The following is an 18,016-nucleotide window of genomic DNA, read 5'->3' as shown; positions in this document are numbered from 1 at the left end:
ATAGACAAACCACTTTTCTGGGTTTCAGACACATCCTTTTCTGTTTAAAGCATAGCTTAGCTTGAACTAAGTTTCAGAAGAAAAGTGAGTAGCACTGATTTGATTTGCTGGATGCTCCATGTGGAATTTCCTTGGTGGCTCTTAGGAAGGTGCTCTGACTAAACTTTCTGAAGGGATTGGTTATGGAATGAGCAGGAGGTGGACGTCTAATCGATGGAGAGGAAAAGAGCACCAGGATGGGCAGTGGGTGTGGGAGGTGCTGTGGGAGGTGTGTGATAGGGACCCCATTAGTGTCCTCCTCTCTCCTGCCCTCCTGAAAGGGACTTAGAAGTTGATAGCTGCTCTGTTATCTATTGGATCTGAGTAGTCCAACTGCTACGATTCTCTAAAAGCTGTATCTCTATTAAAACTTTACCTTATAAAAATCGGGATATCGGACTGGAGAGATGGCTCAGTGGTTAAGAACACTGAGTGCTCTTCCAGACATCCTGAGTTCAATTCCCAGCAACCACATGGTAGCTCACAACTGTCTGTAATGGGAACCAATGCCCTCTTCTGGTGTGTGTGTGAAGTCAGTGACAGTGTACTCATATACATAAAATAAATAAATAAATCCTTTAAAAAATTGGGGTAGCATTTATATAATAATATAATATATATATAATAATATATATATATATATATTATAAGAGCAGACTCTTATAACTGATTTCTCAAAAAGGAGGTCAGGTAGGAAAGCGTAAACTTAGCAGGGGTGTAGCTCTAACTCCCATGGGTTACTAGGATGAATCAGAGAAATCTGACATCCCTTCCAAACCAGCCAGGAACATTACATAGGGTGGACTTTGCCCGTCCTATGGTCACACCACTCAGAAGAGTCTGAGATCCTGTCCTGGAGCCTTGTCTGACCACATGTTGACTTGCTGTTGTAGCCCTCATCGGCAGCCTTTTGTTCTCTTTGGTAACCACTCCACGCGGGACAACCTGAGCGCTGGCAGCTTCAACTTCCCTTCTGAAGGGCACCTGGTGCGCAACACTGGGCCTGCAGGGAGCTTTGCCAAACACATGGTGAGTGGCCAGATTGTCTGCTACTTGATTAATTTTACTAATAACCAGAAAGGGCTGCTGGCCAAAAGGGATCTTCTTCAGTTATTATGTTGACTTAGTCCTGAATTTGAAGTTGTTTTATGTAGCTGACCTTTGCTATTTTGTGAGTTCTTTTTACCCACTCTTTATTTCCCCAGGTTCACCCCTATCACTAGATAAGAGAGAAGGGAGGAGAGAGAGAGAGAGAGAGAGAGAGAGAGAGAGAGAGAGAGAGAGAGAGAGAGAGAGAGAGAGAACCCACCTGGACAACCGCCACTCCCCAACCCCACCTCTTGGATGGGGCTCTAGCATTTATACACTGTCTTAGTGAGGCTTTTACTGCAGTCAACAGACACCATGACCAAAGCAACTCATTTTTTTTTTTTAAGATTTATTTATTATTATATGTAAGTACACTGTAGCTGTCTTCAGACACACCAGAAGAGGGCATAAGATCTCATTACAGATGGTTGTGAGCCACCATTTGGTTGCTGGGATTTGAACTCAAGACCTTCGAAAGAGCAGTCGTGCTCATAGTACCTTTTTGCTCCTTTTTAAAAGTTTGACTATTGTGTGTCTGTTCATGGAGTGGGGTCTGCATGCACCATGGCGATGAGTGGAGGCCTGAGGATGTTCTTGTGAAGTCTGTTGCTTCCTTCCATCTTTCTGTGGTTTCTGGGGAATGAATTTAGATGGCCAGCCTGTGAGCCAGCTTACCAGCTCCTAGTACACTCATCTTTCTTTTCTCTCCCCACCATGTTCAGGTCGCTCAGTGTGTCTCACCAAAGGGACCTCTGGCATGTTCAAGAACATACTTTTTTGGAGCTACTCATATTCCTTATTTGGGTAAGTCTCTGTAAATAGTTATCTTACCAGCTCTTACCTAATGGTTTTTCCTATGAAACAGAAGTTAATACACAATTTCTTATTTTATGCAAAATTCCATCTTGTGGGCATTTCTCCTTCCTTGATTGCAACTATTGAGTCAACTTGTCTAACTCATTCTTCACAGAATGCATTTCAGTTTAACCTTAGCTTGTAGTCTAGCTGTGTTTATCCCTTGTGCTCAGTGTCAGAAGAAAGGCCAAGATTAATGAGACAGTTTGAGATAGCAAGGATGTGAGCTCCAGTTGGATCACATGACCGAACTCCTGCCTGATTGCTTTATGAGAGGAGGGAGACTAGGCTGTGATAGGAGACCGCAAGGCTGAGGACTTGCAACAGTGAACTTCAGGAAAGCTAGGCTGAGTAGGGGGACCCTGCTTGCTGGGGTATCCAAAGAGACATGGGAGGAAACGTTTGAATTGAATGTGGCTCTCAGCATCGCTTCCCAGAGGTCAGGATATCAGAGGCCATTCATATAGGAGCCAGGAAACTCTGAAAAGAAAGATTACTTAGGTCAGATAACTAAGAATTAAAAAACAGAACTTAAACAACATTAATTGAAATGTGTGTGTGTGTGTGTGTGTGTGTGTAAAAACATTCAAGAACCTAAGATTCTGTGAAATAAATTGAAAAAGGGTCAGGGGGTAAATGAAAGTCCAAGAAAATTCTGGGAAAAAGCAAGTACCGCTTGCCGTCATGTGCAGATGTTGTGTTTAATTTAAACTGAAGCATTTCCCTTACAGGTGATGATGAGAAGCTGCCCAGGACCACTGAGCAAGTGTAAGTCCTTATGCCAGATTTGTTCCTTCTTCTCAAAGTTGTGTTCTCTCCGAGGCCCTCCTGCTTACTCTTGGGGTCAGCACTGTTGGGGACAGCTGCTTATGAGGCAGACACTGCTGTATATGGCCCAGCCAGTCCCAGAACGGCTCAGTTAGCCCAGAGGACTTTGCCAGCTTGCTGTCTACTCCTCCCTCTGGAATGCATCCTGGTCTTCCTGTGTGTATGCCCATTCATTTGTATGACAATAACTTCCCTTCTTGCATTTCATACACAGTAAAAAAAAAAAAAAATTAATTGAGGATTTTTCCAAAACCAAAACCTTCTGCAATTCCTTGGGGAAATCTGATATCTCCTGTGGTCTGCAGAGTGCTCAGTGGACAGGACACTCGGGCCTGTGATATCTCCTGTGGTCTGCAGAGTGCTCAGTGGACAGGACACTCGGGCCTGTGATATCTCCTGTGGTCTGCAGAGTGCTCAGTGGACAGGACACTTGGGCCTGTGCGCCAGAGCTGTGCTCAGTCTCAGCCGTGTGCTTTAGCAAGGTCCTGCTTAGTACTGACATAAAGGAGGAATGCATAGATTGGAAATAGATCTCGAAGCTCTAAACAGTATCCCCTCCACCCGAGTTCCCAGCATTAGCTGAGTTCTAGACCACTTCTTCGCAGAGGCCAGCAGAGATTGGCCACAAATAATTGTCTATAGATCACATCAAACTCCTGGGATGAGGTAATGTGGCTGCAGCGTTCCTGTTGAACATCTGGGCTGCTTCCGTTAGGTGTTGGTGTCATTCCCTTCTCACACAGGCTGCGTACTCTGCAAGATGACAACTTCCTTCTTCCATTGGAGAGGAGGGACAATCAGTGAAGACTGTACAAGTAGTGCACTCTCCTATGAGAATCTCCAAACACGCGCTCAGGGACTGTGGATTGACCACAGTAAGGCTCCTGTGACGAGGCTGCACACGACACTGCTTACTGCACGTGACAGTCTGCTCTTTCCCCTTGAGACAGGGTTATATTAGTTACTTCCCTTGTCACCATGGTAAAATACCCAGCTGAAAAAATTACAAAGGAGGGAGCAGCAAGATGGCTCAGCAGGTGAGAGTGCTCATTGCTGATCCTGGCAACCTGGAGGGAAGGCAAGCAAGAACTGACTCCACAGAGTTGTTCTCTGACCTCCACATGCACACGGTACTGTGTGTGACACTTTCTGGGGAGGCATAAGCAAATGTCTCACTTTACCAAAAAGTTGAGCTTGGTAAACCAGTGAGTTTAGTGGGATTACTTACAGAAGTGTGGATGTCCTCAAAGACAGCCACAGCTGCAACCATGGCCGCCCACAGCCGCCCACTTCAGCTTGGGTGATGAAGCTGTCTACACAGCTTGCGAGCAGCTCAGCAGACTGGAGAGCCTCCTCAGCAGCCTTTACTGCTCTCATAGCCCTGGAGAGAGAGAGGGAGGGGCCTTGTGAAGTTGTTCAGTTTCAGGGACTTCTGAGACTTAGCAAGTTGTTTAGTTTCTGAGTCTTAACTTTGCTTAGCATTTCCTGAGTCTTACCAAGACTTTGGAGGCAGATTCAGGGAATCTCTAAGTTTGAAACCAGCCTGGTCTATATACGGAATTTTTAGGACAGCCAGGGCTACACAGAGAAACCCTGTCCTGAAAAAAAAAAATTAAAAGATAGAATTTCCTGAGTTTTAATGAGCATTCTCTTCAAGATAGACTGTTTCATCTGGGAGGAAATTGCCACACGACATGGTTGCAGGCTGCATACCCTCCCATACAGAAATGAATAAATAAGGATCTTTTAAAATAAAAGGGCTAGCAACTGGTAAAAAACAAACAACAACAACAACAACAAAAACTTTCTGAGCAAGTGGGGTGACCTGAATTCTATTTCCAGAACCCTTAAAAACCTGGATAGCATGGCTTACATTTGTAATTCCAGTATTCCTGTGTCAGGACAGAAGGCAGAGACAGGGGAATTGCCTGGAAGCCATGGGCCAATTAGCATAGAGTCCACAGAGCAGCAGGAACAGCCAGAAAGACCCTGCTTCAGTAAGGTGATAGGAAAGAAGTTGTCCTCTATACATGTGCTATGGCACATGCATGCTCCTTGCCCCATAACACATATACCATGTCTATACATACAGTAATAATAATAATAAATAAACCTGATCAGTTCAGATATATAGTCTGTTATGGCAGAGAATTGATGGCAGGAAGAACATGAAGTAGCCTGTCTCATTTCAGCCAGAGTCAGGAAGCAAGGAAAGATGACTGTGTGTATAGGAGCTAACGTTCACATTTAGCCGAGTCAACACAGCTAACCTAATCTAGATAATCTCTTACTAAGTGATTCTAGATCTGTCAAGTTGATAATAGTAATCATTACAAGGGTCCTGTTGTATAGCTCAGACTACTGTGGGACTTGCTGAGATCTCTTCTGCATGTTCCTCCTTGGTGTTAGAATTACAGGTGTGAGCCACCATGCCTAGCTTAATCTGACTTTTATTGGGGAGCAGGAAAGTCAGGTGTGGCAGCTCACACCTGGAATCTCAGCACTGAAGTGGGTTGAAATAGGTAAATTGCCACAAGTTCCAGGCTAGCCTGATCTACAGAGTGAGTCTGTGTCTGGGAAGATATAATACAAATTATATAACCAGACAGAAAATATGAAAATAAAGAAAGGAAAATAGATCATAATTCTCTCTGGCATTATCTCTAATATCTTATATACAGTATATCCTCCTGTGTACCTAAAATAGGCTGTATTTTGGGAGACTGGAAAGATAGCTCAGTGGTTAAGAGAGCACATTGCTTTTATGGAGGACGAGAGTTAAATACCCAGCCCACTGAAGTGATCCACTAGAGGTAATTGTTGACAACCATGATAATTAAACCAATAAAAAGGATATGAGTTCTTTTATTAGCTGATGACCAAGGACTGCTCATGCCTCAGAGTCTCTTGTGTCTGTCGCTCAGCAGGGTATAGTTTTTAAAGACAAACCCCACAATTACATCAGTGTTTGAGGGGAATCAGAGCAACATCTTTCTGCAGAGCTAACAGTATTTTCCAGATGCTACATGACAGTTATCTCTGACTTACACACTTCCTGTTAGTTATTTTAGTTTATGTTTTAGTCTGCACAAATGTCAGTTACTCTGGTTAATACAGTGGACCATGGTCAGGGACACAGGCAGTCCCAAAAGTATTGCTGAGGCAAATGTGGCTGTTGAGGAGATGGCAGACATAAACTAGTGTGGACAAGACGGCACCACATTAGCCATTTCATCACAAGCACCTGTGGCTCTAGGTGTAGGAGCTCTGATGCCTTCTTCTGGCCTCTGTGGAACCTACACACATAATTCAATTTTGGGAGATAAAAGATTGTGTTTTTAGATTATATGTTGCTTTAACCACAATGTGTTTATTAGGTTTTGCTTTTTTAATACGTTTCTTTCACATTAATAGCAAATTGACTTTTTTTTTTTTTTCCATTTCTATGCCCTCTCTGCTTAGCCACTGCTTAGGACCCTCATTCTGGACCATTTGAAATTTGCCTACACCAAATCCATTGCCTTACATCAGGGATTAATATTAAAGTGTACTTAAGTCCATGTCAGATATTCCAAATCACAGTGGTAGTAGGGACCTGTGACAGTAACACAACAGGCCATTAAGTGGCTTAGTAACCAGGTATTGGTGTATGTGCTGAGCTATTGTCAAAAGTTTTGTATAGGGCAGGCCAAGTAAAGTAGGACTAGCCAGTATTACATTAGGTGTTACATGAATTGAGTTAATGCAGAGGGGAGGGGTTACCGAGCCAGTGTTGGATTGAGTGATATTTGAACCAAGACAGTGAGCGGGGTGTCTTTGTATATCTTGAAATTTAGGCTTTATAAAACTTAACCCTATCCAGGGTGGTGGCACACATACATATCTCCATATTTGCATTAAGGAGGTTGTCAGGAGCCAGAGTTCAAGATCATTCTTGGCTACATAACAACTTCAGGTTTGGGATAGGTCTCATGAGCCCCTGCCTCAAAAACAAAACAGTTAAAACAATAACAACAAAAAACATAAATCATTCACTTAAGTGTCATGGTGTGGGGAAATCTTTCTAGTCTCACCCAAAAGTAAACAAACTCATGATTAGTGTCCCTAACAGGCCTCTTTCCATCACTATACTCTCTGCTGTGACTTGCCCTACAATCAGGAACTTGCCTCTTTTTCTCATTTTTAATTGTGTGCGCGCGCGCGTGTGAGTGTGTGTGTATGTGTGTGTGTGTACACCAGTTTAGTACTCAAGGAAAGGAGAAGAGCATGTTGGATGCCTTGGTGGTTGTGAGTGCTGGGAATCCAGTGCAAGCAGGTCTACAATTGTTACTAACCACTCAGCAATCTCTCTAGGATGAAATGTGTTGTCCATGCTGGTCTCAACTCCTGGTCCTCCTGCCTCTCTCTTCAGCATATCCTATATGGTCTCACTCTGTAGACCAGGCTGTCCTCACACTCACAGAGATCTGCCTATCTCTGCCTCCCTAGTGCTGGGATTAATGGCGTGCACCACCATGCCTGGCTTGTCATTTTGTTATTTGAAATTCTTTGTTGCTTTTTAGTTTCACTCTAATCTATGACCTATTAGATGGAGGTATGCGACAGAGGTAGGAAGGAATTGAAGGGGATGATTGTGTGGTGTGACACGGAGAAGAGGCACCAAGCTGAGAGTGAAGTTCAAGTCTGCTGTGAGTTTCTGTGACCTTAGACAACATATTCTACTTTCAGAGATATTGCTTGCTGGGTTAGCCCAGATGTCAAGCTCTTAACACCTTCTACCCATTGGAAGCGTCTTAGAGATTTCGATCCGTGTGTTCTTCGTAAAGCCTTACTTTCAGTGACTGGTGAATAAGCCCCTTTCTCTGTAATTGTCGTAACTCAAGAGAGCCTGGGCATCCTTAATCAGGCAAGGTGCTTGGACAGCAGCCTGCCCCTGCTTCTTTTAATTGAATTCAACCTTTCTTTTGCTGACCACCTGAGACTCCTACCCTGAGTTCATAGTAGCAGCAAACCTTTAGCATGTCTACTGAGGAGAGGACATGAGAAGAGTGTGGTGACATTTGTGGAAGGCCCTCTCCTCTGTCTATTATTTCACAGGCTTCCTGGTGTCTAGTCAGTCAGTCCTGCTCACAGGGGTCCAGGAAGTCCCCTGATTTTATTGTTTGCTCACAAATAGGGAAAGTTGACCTTTTACAGATGAGCTAACTAGTTTCATGGTTTTATTTTGCTCCGTTTTTAAAGACTTATTTCTTATTATTTTTAATTAGGTGTATTTGTGTGTGTTTATGGGTATTTATGTGCACGTGAGTACCCGTACTCAAAAAGGCCAGACATGTCATGTTCTCTGGAGCTAGTTATGGTTGTGAGCCATCTGACATGAGTGTGGACATCAAACTGAGGCCCTCTATAAGCTCAGTGTATGCTTTAACTCCTGAGTCACCGGCCCAGCCTATCGCTGTCACTGTTGTTCTTGAAAAGATTTATTGAGCATAGTTAACCATGCTTGTAATCCCGGCACTTAAAGCAGAAACTGGTGGATCTCTGTGCATTCAAGGCCAACCTGTTCTATATAGTGAGTTCCTGACCACCCAAGCTACATGGTGAGGGAAAGCACTGTCTAAAAAAAAAAAAATTAAACACATGACTTTTTTTTTTTAACATTTATTTTTATTTATTTTATGTGTATGAGTACATTGCGAGCGTAATTCATTGTAGCGTCTGAACAGAAGAGGGTGTCAGATCTCATTACGGGTGGTTGTGAGCCACCATGTGGTTGCTAGGATCCGAACTCAGGACCTTCGGAAGAGCAGTCAGTGCTCTTACCCGCTGAGCCATCTCACCAGCCCAACACATGACTTTTTAAAAGTTGGAAGTTCCCTCATTTTTTTTTAGTGAGTTAAAGTAGGGCTTCTTAAAATTTTTCCAGTCAACCGTCAACCAGCCTTTTTTAATTTAATGTTTTATATATATATATATATATATATATATATATATATATATTATATATATATATATATACACACATATGAATGTTTTGCCTGATGCCTGCATATATTTGTACCTCATGTATACTTGTGGAGGTCAGTAAAGACCCTCAGCTCCCCTGGAACTGTAGTTAAAGATGGGTGTGAGCCACTGTAAAGGTGCTAGGAATCAAACCCAGATCCTCTGCAAAAGCAACAAGTGTTCCTAACTACTGAGCCATCTCTCTAGCCTAACAATCCTTTTTTTTTTCCCAAGAAAAATGCAAAACTCTGAGTATATATGAACAGAAATAGATGTACAGGTTATATAACACATTTAATAACAAATTAATAACCCAGAGCTGGGCATTGTAGCACACCTGTGCTCAATGCTTAGCACTTAGGACATGGGGTCAGAAAGCTCTCACATGTTTGAGGCTAGCCTGGTCTATATTGTGAGTTCTGTGCCAATCAGGGACCTATAATAAGGCCCTGATAAAATGACAACAAAAACTGAGTCTGGAGAGATAGTTCAGTGGTTGAGAGCACTGGCCGATCTTTAGAGGACCAGGGTCCCATCATCCACAATTTAAGGAGCTCTGAGTTAAAGTTGACAGTTTCTTTTGAAAATGAGTTTAGAGTTCTATTTTTCAATTAGTTCCACTTTGGCACTTTTCTTGCCATATTTAAATGTCTATTTATTGGGAGATAGACGTGGTGCTTTATGTCTATAATACCAGCAGTTTGGGAGGCAAGAAGGTAGTTTGAGACTAGCCTGCCTTACATATAAGACACCTTCTTTTGTTTTGTTTTGTTTTTTTGTTTTTTGTTTTTCGAGACGGGGTTTCTCTGTGTAGCCCTGGCTGTCCTGGAACTCACTCTGTAGACCAGGCTGGCCTCAGAAATCCACCTGCCTCTGCCTCCCAAGTCCTGGGATTAAAGGCGTGTGCCACCACTACCCGGCAAGACTCCATCTTTTTAAACATCATTATAGACCATCATTTATGGGCATAGAACTTTTCCTAAATAGTATTTTTTACTTTATGTAAATGAGTGTTTTGTCTGCTTGTATGTGTGTACCATATGTGTTCAGTGCCTTTGGAGGCCAGAAAAAGACATCTTGTCCCCTGGAACTGGAGTTACAGTTGTGAGCTGCTGTGAGGGTGCTGGGAATTGAACCCTGGTCCTCTTGGAAGAGCAGCCAGTGCTCTTAACCACTGAGCCATCTCCTCTGCCCCAGGCATACAGCTTTTTACAAGACTATGTGCTACTATATTAACCATTATTTTTTGTTTTTAAAGTAGGCTCTTATCCCAGATATATGCTGCTGTTATTGAGGCTGTTTTGGCTGGCATTGCATGTTATGCTAAAACTTGCAGTCTGGCAAAGGTAATTTAAGTACCATATTTCTGTCTTGGTAGTCATCATTTTAATGTAAATCAACCTAACCATTTTGTTCTTTGGATGCCGTGCAGTACTCACTTCTGTGTGACTTAGGCCCTTGGTAGCCAAGCCTGTAGCACTTGAACTGCTGCTGCCTGTGGCCATGCTGCTGTTATTTTATGAGCCTTTATAAACACCTGACTGTGTTAAAGGACAGTCATTGTTTTATTAATAATTTAGACAAGACACTTTAGAAATTAAAGAAAAACAGATTATCCCATTGAATTTTAATGAGCTATTAAAGCTTATTTTGAGCTACATAGTTGGTTTCCAGTGATTCCGTGTTTAAAACTCAGTGCAGGTTGGAAAATCTGACTTACCTTTCCTAGGCAAGCGTGTGTATACTTGCTCTCTGACCGTTTTCTTCCTTGCTGTTTTGCGGTTAACCTGCCCTGCTGAGTTGGATTCCTAAATCTGACCCAGTAAGATGAGAAGAGACGGCTTGATGCCTTCCAAAGCCAGTAGGACTTTTCCTGAAGGAAGCCAGTTGACAGTGGAAAGGTTGTGTATGACGTAGATATCAGAGAGACTGTAGCTGTAGTCACCAGCTCCGTGGCCTCCCCTCCTTACTGAGCTCGATTCCTTGTAATGATGTGGGTTTTCTCAGCTCCTTTAGCTGCTACATAGTAGAAAGCTCTGCAAAGCCCTTAGATGTCCTTCAACTTTAGTTCTCACATCCTTTTTTCCCCCTAACTGATCTTCTGTAGGTTGAGTTATTTGAATATTCTCAATGTCTAGCAGAAACTGAGGGCATTGGTCCCTCCCCAGAGCCAGGGAGAAGGGAGGAGGAGGCACATTTCTAGTGCTCACACAGCACTCACTCCAGCTGCCTAACCAGCTGCTTACATCTCTCCAGCAGATGAGATGCTGTGTGCCCTGCCTAAGTACATTTCCTGTGAATCCAGCAGGCACCTGCCTGTTCCCCTAACCTGATGCTTTCACTTTAATCTTTTGAGGTATACAAAGTAGTCACATAGAAGGGAAGGGCACTGGCCAACTTTTAGAAGGGCCTTTCCTATCAGAGATATGCATACTTTTGCTGCTTGAAAGGTAATTGTTTGTTTTGTTGCTGCTTTTACAGGCCAAGGAGGTAGCAGAACACACTCTGGAGTCTGGGTTAGTGTTCACTGAGTTGGTTCCATTCAAAGGAGATCTACGGTAAGCAATAGCTGGTATTTTTTATGAGAATTTAATTTTTAAAAAAAATTAAGATCCCCTTGTCCCTTATAACTTAGATTCCACCTCTCTCTCATTTTGAGAAATGTTCAAGTCAAATAATAGGATATATGAAAGAGAACCACTTGTGATCATTATGGAGAAACTACATCAGGAAAATGCATGTCTGTTTTGAAACTAGAGTGTGAGGCAGATTCATACTGGAACAGTGGGAGCCTGACTGGCCTGGTGCCAAAGCTAAGGAGGAGAAGCAGGGAAACCGGAAAGGCAGAGTTGCAAGGGGGCAGGAGACCACTAGTAAAAGAGAGCTTACTTCAGCTTCCTGGCCGCAGGGAGCCTAGTGTCTTGAAGTCCTCCAGTCACATCCCCAGTATGTCCTGTTACAGCTCTGTGCTGGCTTTGTCCTTAGCTACATTTTCATGAGCTCAATCCATTCCACAAGAAGACCATTTGTGTAGTTTTATACAAAAGTCATGAAAGACCAACACTGAAGTTTATTTAAGAATACTTCGAGCCAGGCTTGGTGGCACATACCTCTAATCCCAGCACTCCAGAGACAGACAGTTGGAACTCTGCATGAGTTAGAGGCTAGCCTGATCCACGTGGTGAGCTCTAGGACTTTTAAAGATAAGCACGCCTTATCTTTAAAAAAAAAAAAATCTAGACATGTTCTGCCATACTGCCTGTTACTGCATGCCCCACGTTGTTTTCCATCTGTGATTCTGAGTAGTGAGAAAGGAGCATTTGATAGAGAGGTTAGTTGGCTGACATGACAGGAGGGAGTCTGTGGTTGTCTGCAGATCCATGGGTGGTAGGAAGAGCCAGAACTCAGTGATGCAAGACTTCCATCTTGTTATAGGCCTCCTTCCCCAAAGCTCCCCGTTTTGAAAAGGGAGAACTGGAGGAAGCCCTGTTAATTGAGAATGTGCTTTCACTTCCCAGCTGTGCTGATTTAAGCACAATAGGGAGCCTTCCACGTGTGTTTCTGAGCACGCACTCTGTAGAGTGATTGGGCAGGTAGATCTTAGTCACTGTGGTAGTGAGTCCATCTCTATTACCACCCTGGCTGGTCCAGCTGTTCTGGGCCTCCTGTTATCCCAGCTCTTGCCCTTGCCACTGTAAAGGTTCTTGGGTCTGAATGAACCATCCCAGCTGGAGGAAGGCAGGAGGAGAAAGCCTCCCAGGCTAGTTAGTGTTCAGACTGAAATCATAACTGCTTCCTCCACCACGACCGCCTCACTGAGGTCCCTAATATAATAAGCATTATCTTCTAGAAGGGGAAGGAAGACGGAGCAATTAATAGACACAAGAAGCTCATGTTACTGACTCATTCCTGCCGAGACATGAAATTAAGCTTATATAAGCACATACAATTTAAAGACTTCCTTGGGCTGGCAAGGTGGTTTACCAAGTAACGGCACCCACTGTCAACTCTGATGACCTGAATTCAATTCCTAGAACTCACATGCAGGTTGTCCTCTGTCTGACCTCCACATGTGCACAGTGGTGTGCTCATTGTGCTCATTGCCATTCTCTCTCTCTCTCTCTCTCTCTCTCTCTCTCTCTCTCTCTCTCTCTCTCTCTCTCTCTCTAAATGTTTAAAAAAAAAAACTTTTTCAGAAAGAATATGCCAGGGCTGAGCAAAATTGCACATGTTCTGCAATTTAACACTCAGAAGGCAGAGGCAGAAGCAGAGGCAGGAGCATCTCTACAAATTTGAGACCAGCCTGATCTACAGAGCAAATTCTAGGCCAGACAAGGCTACATAGTGAGACTGTCTCAGAAAGGCCCTTGTCTCACAGAGGGAAAGCAGAAAAGTTCTTCTTCAGCTCTGAAGCTTGATCCTGCTGTGGATCCATAGCAGTTGACTTTGAATAGCAGAAGCACCTTCTGCTTGGGTACAGAGAAGGGCTGGGAGGTTGACCCAGAGGTACTGAAGACGAGGAGGATCAGGGTAGTCTGTAGACACTGAGGAGCAGGAGGCTCTGGGCCAGGAGATGGCCATTCCCAGTCAGGCTGCATTGGGTAATGTGCCTGCTCACAGCCAAGAGTTGAAGCAGTCTTGAAAAGCAGCACAGATACAGGACCGTGGATGGAATAATGTCCTGGCTTCACATCTGGTGATGTCCTGGGACCCTGAGAAAGGCATCTAAATAGCTAAGGAAGGATGACACTCTAGCTGTAGAAGGGGATGTCTTTGATCCCAGCATTCAGGAGGCTGAGGGAGGTGGATCTCTATGAATTGAGGTCAGCCTGGCCTACATAGTGAGTTGTATGACAATCAGAGCTGCAGAGTAAGACCCTGTCTCAAAAACAGAAACAACAACAACAAAGGGGGTGGCATTCACTTGGTTGAGTGGTGTTGACAGTCTGGGGAAGATACAGAGGAAAGCAAGTATTTCAGAAGATTCTAGCCACTCCTGAACAAGAGACTTGACTGCTGGTTTGTTCCCTTTCTATTCTACAGCTCCAAGGTGACTTTCCATATACATGCTGTGAATAACCAGGGAAGGTAGGTGCAATTATGTGACTCCTTTCATGAGAAAGTGTGAGAACACAAGGAAGAGAGGCTGTCCAGTTGTGGTGCATGCCTGGAATCTCAACACTCAGGAGGCAGAGGCAGGAGGACCCAGAATTTGAGATCTGAGTGTCACTGAGATGGCTCAGGAAGTGGCAAGAAGAACAGAAGTTCATGGTCATCCTCTGATGCCTAGAAAGTTTACAGCCTTCCTGGGAGAGAGAGAGAGAGAGAGAGAGAAAGAGAGAGAGAGAGAGAGAGACAGAGAGACAGAGAGACAGAGAGACAGAGACAGAGAGAGAGAGAGATAGAGAGAGAGAGAGAGTGAGTGTGTAAGTGTGTGGGAGAGACAGAGACAGACCCCTTATAGCTGCTACCATTATTGGTGTCAGCACATTCTGCTTGGGGAGAGGTACCATTCCACACTTGGACCTAGGTTTGGCAGAGTCCCTGTACCCAATTTTTATCCCATGGGAAGTTGGGAGACTGGGGTCAGGCACTAACATTACATTTTCCAGTGCTAACTCTATACACATGTAACCCAGTGCTTGTTATTTGTTTTTTGTTGAGACAAGGGTCTCATATAGCCCAGGATGCCTTTAAACTTCTGTGTTCCTGCCTCCACTCAACTGCATCGTGAGTTTGAGGCCAACCTGGATTATATAAGATCCTGTTTTAAAACAAGGAGAAACCATAATCCTTTAATGCCTTTCTCTCCTGTCTCTTTCTTCTAGAATTGTGCCTCTGAATAATGAAGATAGCTTATCCTTTGTGAAAACGGTAAGCAGTTAGCAGAACTATTACAAGTCAGCTGCCTGAGAATGGCTATAGAGGGACATCTGCAAAAGATTTGTTGTAGGAGACAGCTGGAAAGTTCTGCAGGCAGCTAAGGTTATGACAGCCTTGTGAAAAATTGTGACTGAGCACAACAAACCAAATTTCCAATGGTTCCATTGTTCTTTTTTTAAGTTTTATTTTTATTTGTATGTATATGCCACATGTGTGCTGGTGCTGGTGGAGACCAGAAAAGGGTGTTGAGTATCTGAAGCTGGAGTTACAGGTAGTAGTGAGCTGCCCAGTGTTGGTGCTGGAGCCAAACTCAGGCCTTCTGAAAGAGCCACACATGTCCTAACTGCTGAGCCATCTCTCCAGCCCCTCAAGTGCTCCTTTTTATTATAAGATCTGCTCTGCCGGGCAGTGGTGGTGCACGCCTTTAATCCCAGCACTTGGGAGGCAGAGGCAGGTGGATTTCTGAGTTCGAGGCCAGCCTGGTCTACAGAGTAAGTTCCAGGACAGCCAGGGCTACACAGAGAAACCCTGTCTCAAAAAAAAAAAAGTCTGCTCTTGTTGCCTTAACAGGAACCAAGGGTCATTAAACAAACTGCAATCCACAGATGCCTGTGTATCTTGTGAAATCTTAGGTAGTCAGAGCAGAGTTTTTCATAGTTTCTGCTGGGACCATGGAATGATTTTAAAGTAAACTGAGCCAGGCATGGCATGCCTTTAATCTCAGCACTTGGGAAGCAGACGCAGGTAGATCTCTGTGAGTTTGAGGCTAGTCTGGTCTACATAGTTCCACTACATAGTGAAACCCTGCCTCAAGTGGGTGGGTGGATGGATGGATGGTTGGTTTTTTTTTTTGGTTTTTCGAGACAGGGTTTCTCTGTGTAGCCTTGGCTGTCCTGGAACTCACTCTGTAGACCAGGCTGGCCTCGAACTCAGAGATCCACCTGCCTCTGCCTCCCAAGTACTGGGATTAAAGGTGTGCGCCACCACCGCCCGGCTTGGATGGATGGATGGATGGATGGATGGATGGATGGATGGATGGATGGATAAGCTGCTGGGGTAAAGTGTCATGGCCCATGGTCATGGTCCGGGGAAATCAGAATTTGTAAGCTAATTTCAGCCACAAGCCAAGGACTCCATTTACTCCAGGGCAACCCTGGTGTAAAGAGTGTTGACAAATAGAACATGAGAAAATGGTTGGTTACAACCAAGATTCTGGTTGTAGTATGCATGCCCACTTTCTTAATTCCAGAAGGCTTTGGTCATGGGCAACTGAGTGGAGTAGCTGTGGATGACTTGGTACAAATAATAATAAAAAGGTTCTTCATCCCTAGTAGAAAAACACCTCAGAACTCCGAGCACTGCAAGAACAGTTTGTAAGGTTGTGAGTAATGAACATTTTACACTGTATGTGGCCCCTTTGAAAAAGTCTAAATTAGCTTCATAGTGGTGGTGCACACCTTTAATCCCAACACTTGGGAGGCAGAGGCAGGCAGATTTCTGTGAGTTCAAGGCCAGCCTGGTCTACAAAGTGAGTTCCACAACAGCCAGGGCTACACAGAGAAACCCTGTCTTGAAAAAAAAAAAGAGGTCCAGTCTCTTTTGAGTCTCAAGGAAATCTCATAATTGTAACCTGTATAAAATTAAAAAGCAAATTACATACTTCCAACATAAAATGGCACAGAATATACATTACTATTCCCAAAGGGAGGAGTCAGGGCATAGTGAAGAAATACTGGACCAAAGCAAGACCAAAGTTCATCAGAGTAAACTCCAAAGTTCATAACTCTATGTCCAGTGTCAATGGACTAAGCCATTCCAGCTTTTCTGCCTGCAAGATACATCAGGCTCTTGGGTTGTTTCCATTTTCTGTCTGCAGCTCTGCTTAGCAGACATCACATGGCTCTGCCACTTCTTACATTTTGTGGTCTCTAATGAAACTCAGGATTCACTTATGTCATTTAACACAATGACCTCTGGGGCCGCCATGCAGGGACTCCCCTGCCACACACTCTTGGCATCAGTGGCTCTCCTTAGCCACAGAGGAGTGTATCCTTTGTGGCTCTAAAGCAGAACCATGGGGATGACTTTGCTAAATTCTGCTCCCAGCTTAGGATGAACCCTCACCCCCTTGATCACGTTTGCCACAGCTTTTGTTTCTTGTCCTGTCGAGGAACAGAAAAGTACTTTTCCTTTCACAAGTAGGATCTTGCTCTAAGGACACTCTCTTTATTCCAGGGCAGATTTGGACCCTCTTTAATGCCATTAGTACCCTTAACAGTTGCAGCCTTTCTTCTTGTACAAGCCTCCAATGTCCTTTATCTCTCTATAAACTTGACATTTTGTATTTCTTTCTGCTCCACTTGTTCTTCTTCATTGTACACCAGCATAAGAATGATTAATAATCGTGCAACAGAATCAGTATTTGTCTTAGATTGTCTTCTGCCAAAGAAATTATCCCATTGCTTTTAAATGTATCCTCAAGCAGCATCTTAGGAAGACAGGGATGGCCATACTCTCTGCCAAGTATCGCAGGAGCAAGCTCTAGCCCAGTTGCTAGTACTGTTCCCCCTACACACCCAAAACCCATTAAGTTAAACCTTGTCAGTCCAAATGGCTATCAGCACTGCTGTCTCCCAAGCTCCTACTACAATGGTTCATTAAGTTCTGCTTACACACAGTCTTCAACAGCTTTTCTAGTCCTCAGTCCCAAAAGCTTCCACGTTCTTAAAAAACAAAAGGAAGGAAGAAAAAGGAAGAAAGGAAGGAAGGAAGAAGAAGGAGAAACAGTACATGATGAGGTCTGTCACACCAATAACTTTAGTTCCTGGTACCAACTTTTGTCTTAGATACTCCACTTGAGATGAGGTGATGCACTAAAAAAACTTCTGACATGACCATTTGATCTAATTTTGTTTCTAACCCACTAAAAACCTTTCATCTTATTTATTTTGCCATGTGTGATGGTTTGTATATGCTCAACCCAGGGAGTGGTACTATTAGAATGTGTGGACTTGTTGGAGTGGGCTTGGCCTTGTTGGAGTAGGTGTGTCACTGTGAGTGTGGGCTTTGAAACCCTCATCCTAGCTTTCCAGAAGCCAGTCTTCTATTTGCCTTCAACAAGATGTAGAACTCTCAGCTCCTCCTGCACCATGCCTGCCTAGACACTGCCATGCTCCCACCTTGATGATAATGGACTGAACCTCTGAACCTGTAAGCCAGCCCCAATTAAGTGTTCTTATAAGAGTTACCTTGGAGCCGGGCGGTGGTGGCGCACGCCTTTAATCCTAGCACTTGGGAGGCAGAGGCAGGCGGATTT

General features: G+C 43.9%; 1 protein-coding gene across 1 annotated transcript in view; it reads left to right on the top strand.

Moving 5' to 3' along the window:
* The window catches only part of CUNH20orf194 (chromosome unknown C20orf194 homolog), a 133,412-nt gene that overhangs the window by 47,507 nt on the left and 67,889 nt on the right, over positions 1-18,016 (top strand). The window contains exons 10-16 of the mRNA XM_031371926.1: positions 933-1,068; positions 1,851-1,932; positions 2,715-2,751; positions 10,076-10,163; positions 11,299-11,375; positions 13,861-13,905; positions 14,646-14,691. Coding sequence (XP_031227786.1) covers positions 933-1,068; positions 1,851-1,932; positions 2,715-2,751; positions 10,076-10,163; positions 11,299-11,375; positions 13,861-13,905; positions 14,646-14,691 — 511 coding nt within the window. The remainder of the gene's footprint in view (positions 1-932; positions 1,069-1,850; positions 1,933-2,714; positions 2,752-10,075; positions 10,164-11,298; positions 11,376-13,860; positions 13,906-14,645; positions 14,692-18,016) is intronic.

The sequence above is a fragment of the Mastomys coucha genome, unplaced genomic scaffold (assembly GCF_008632895.1).
Source record: "Mastomys coucha isolate ucsf_1 unplaced genomic scaffold, UCSF_Mcou_1 pScaffold15, whole genome shotgun sequence".
Taxonomy (NCBI): domain Eukaryota; kingdom Metazoa; phylum Chordata; class Mammalia; order Rodentia; family Muridae; genus Mastomys; species Mastomys coucha.
This window is presented reverse-complemented; position numbering and strand designations above follow the sequence as displayed.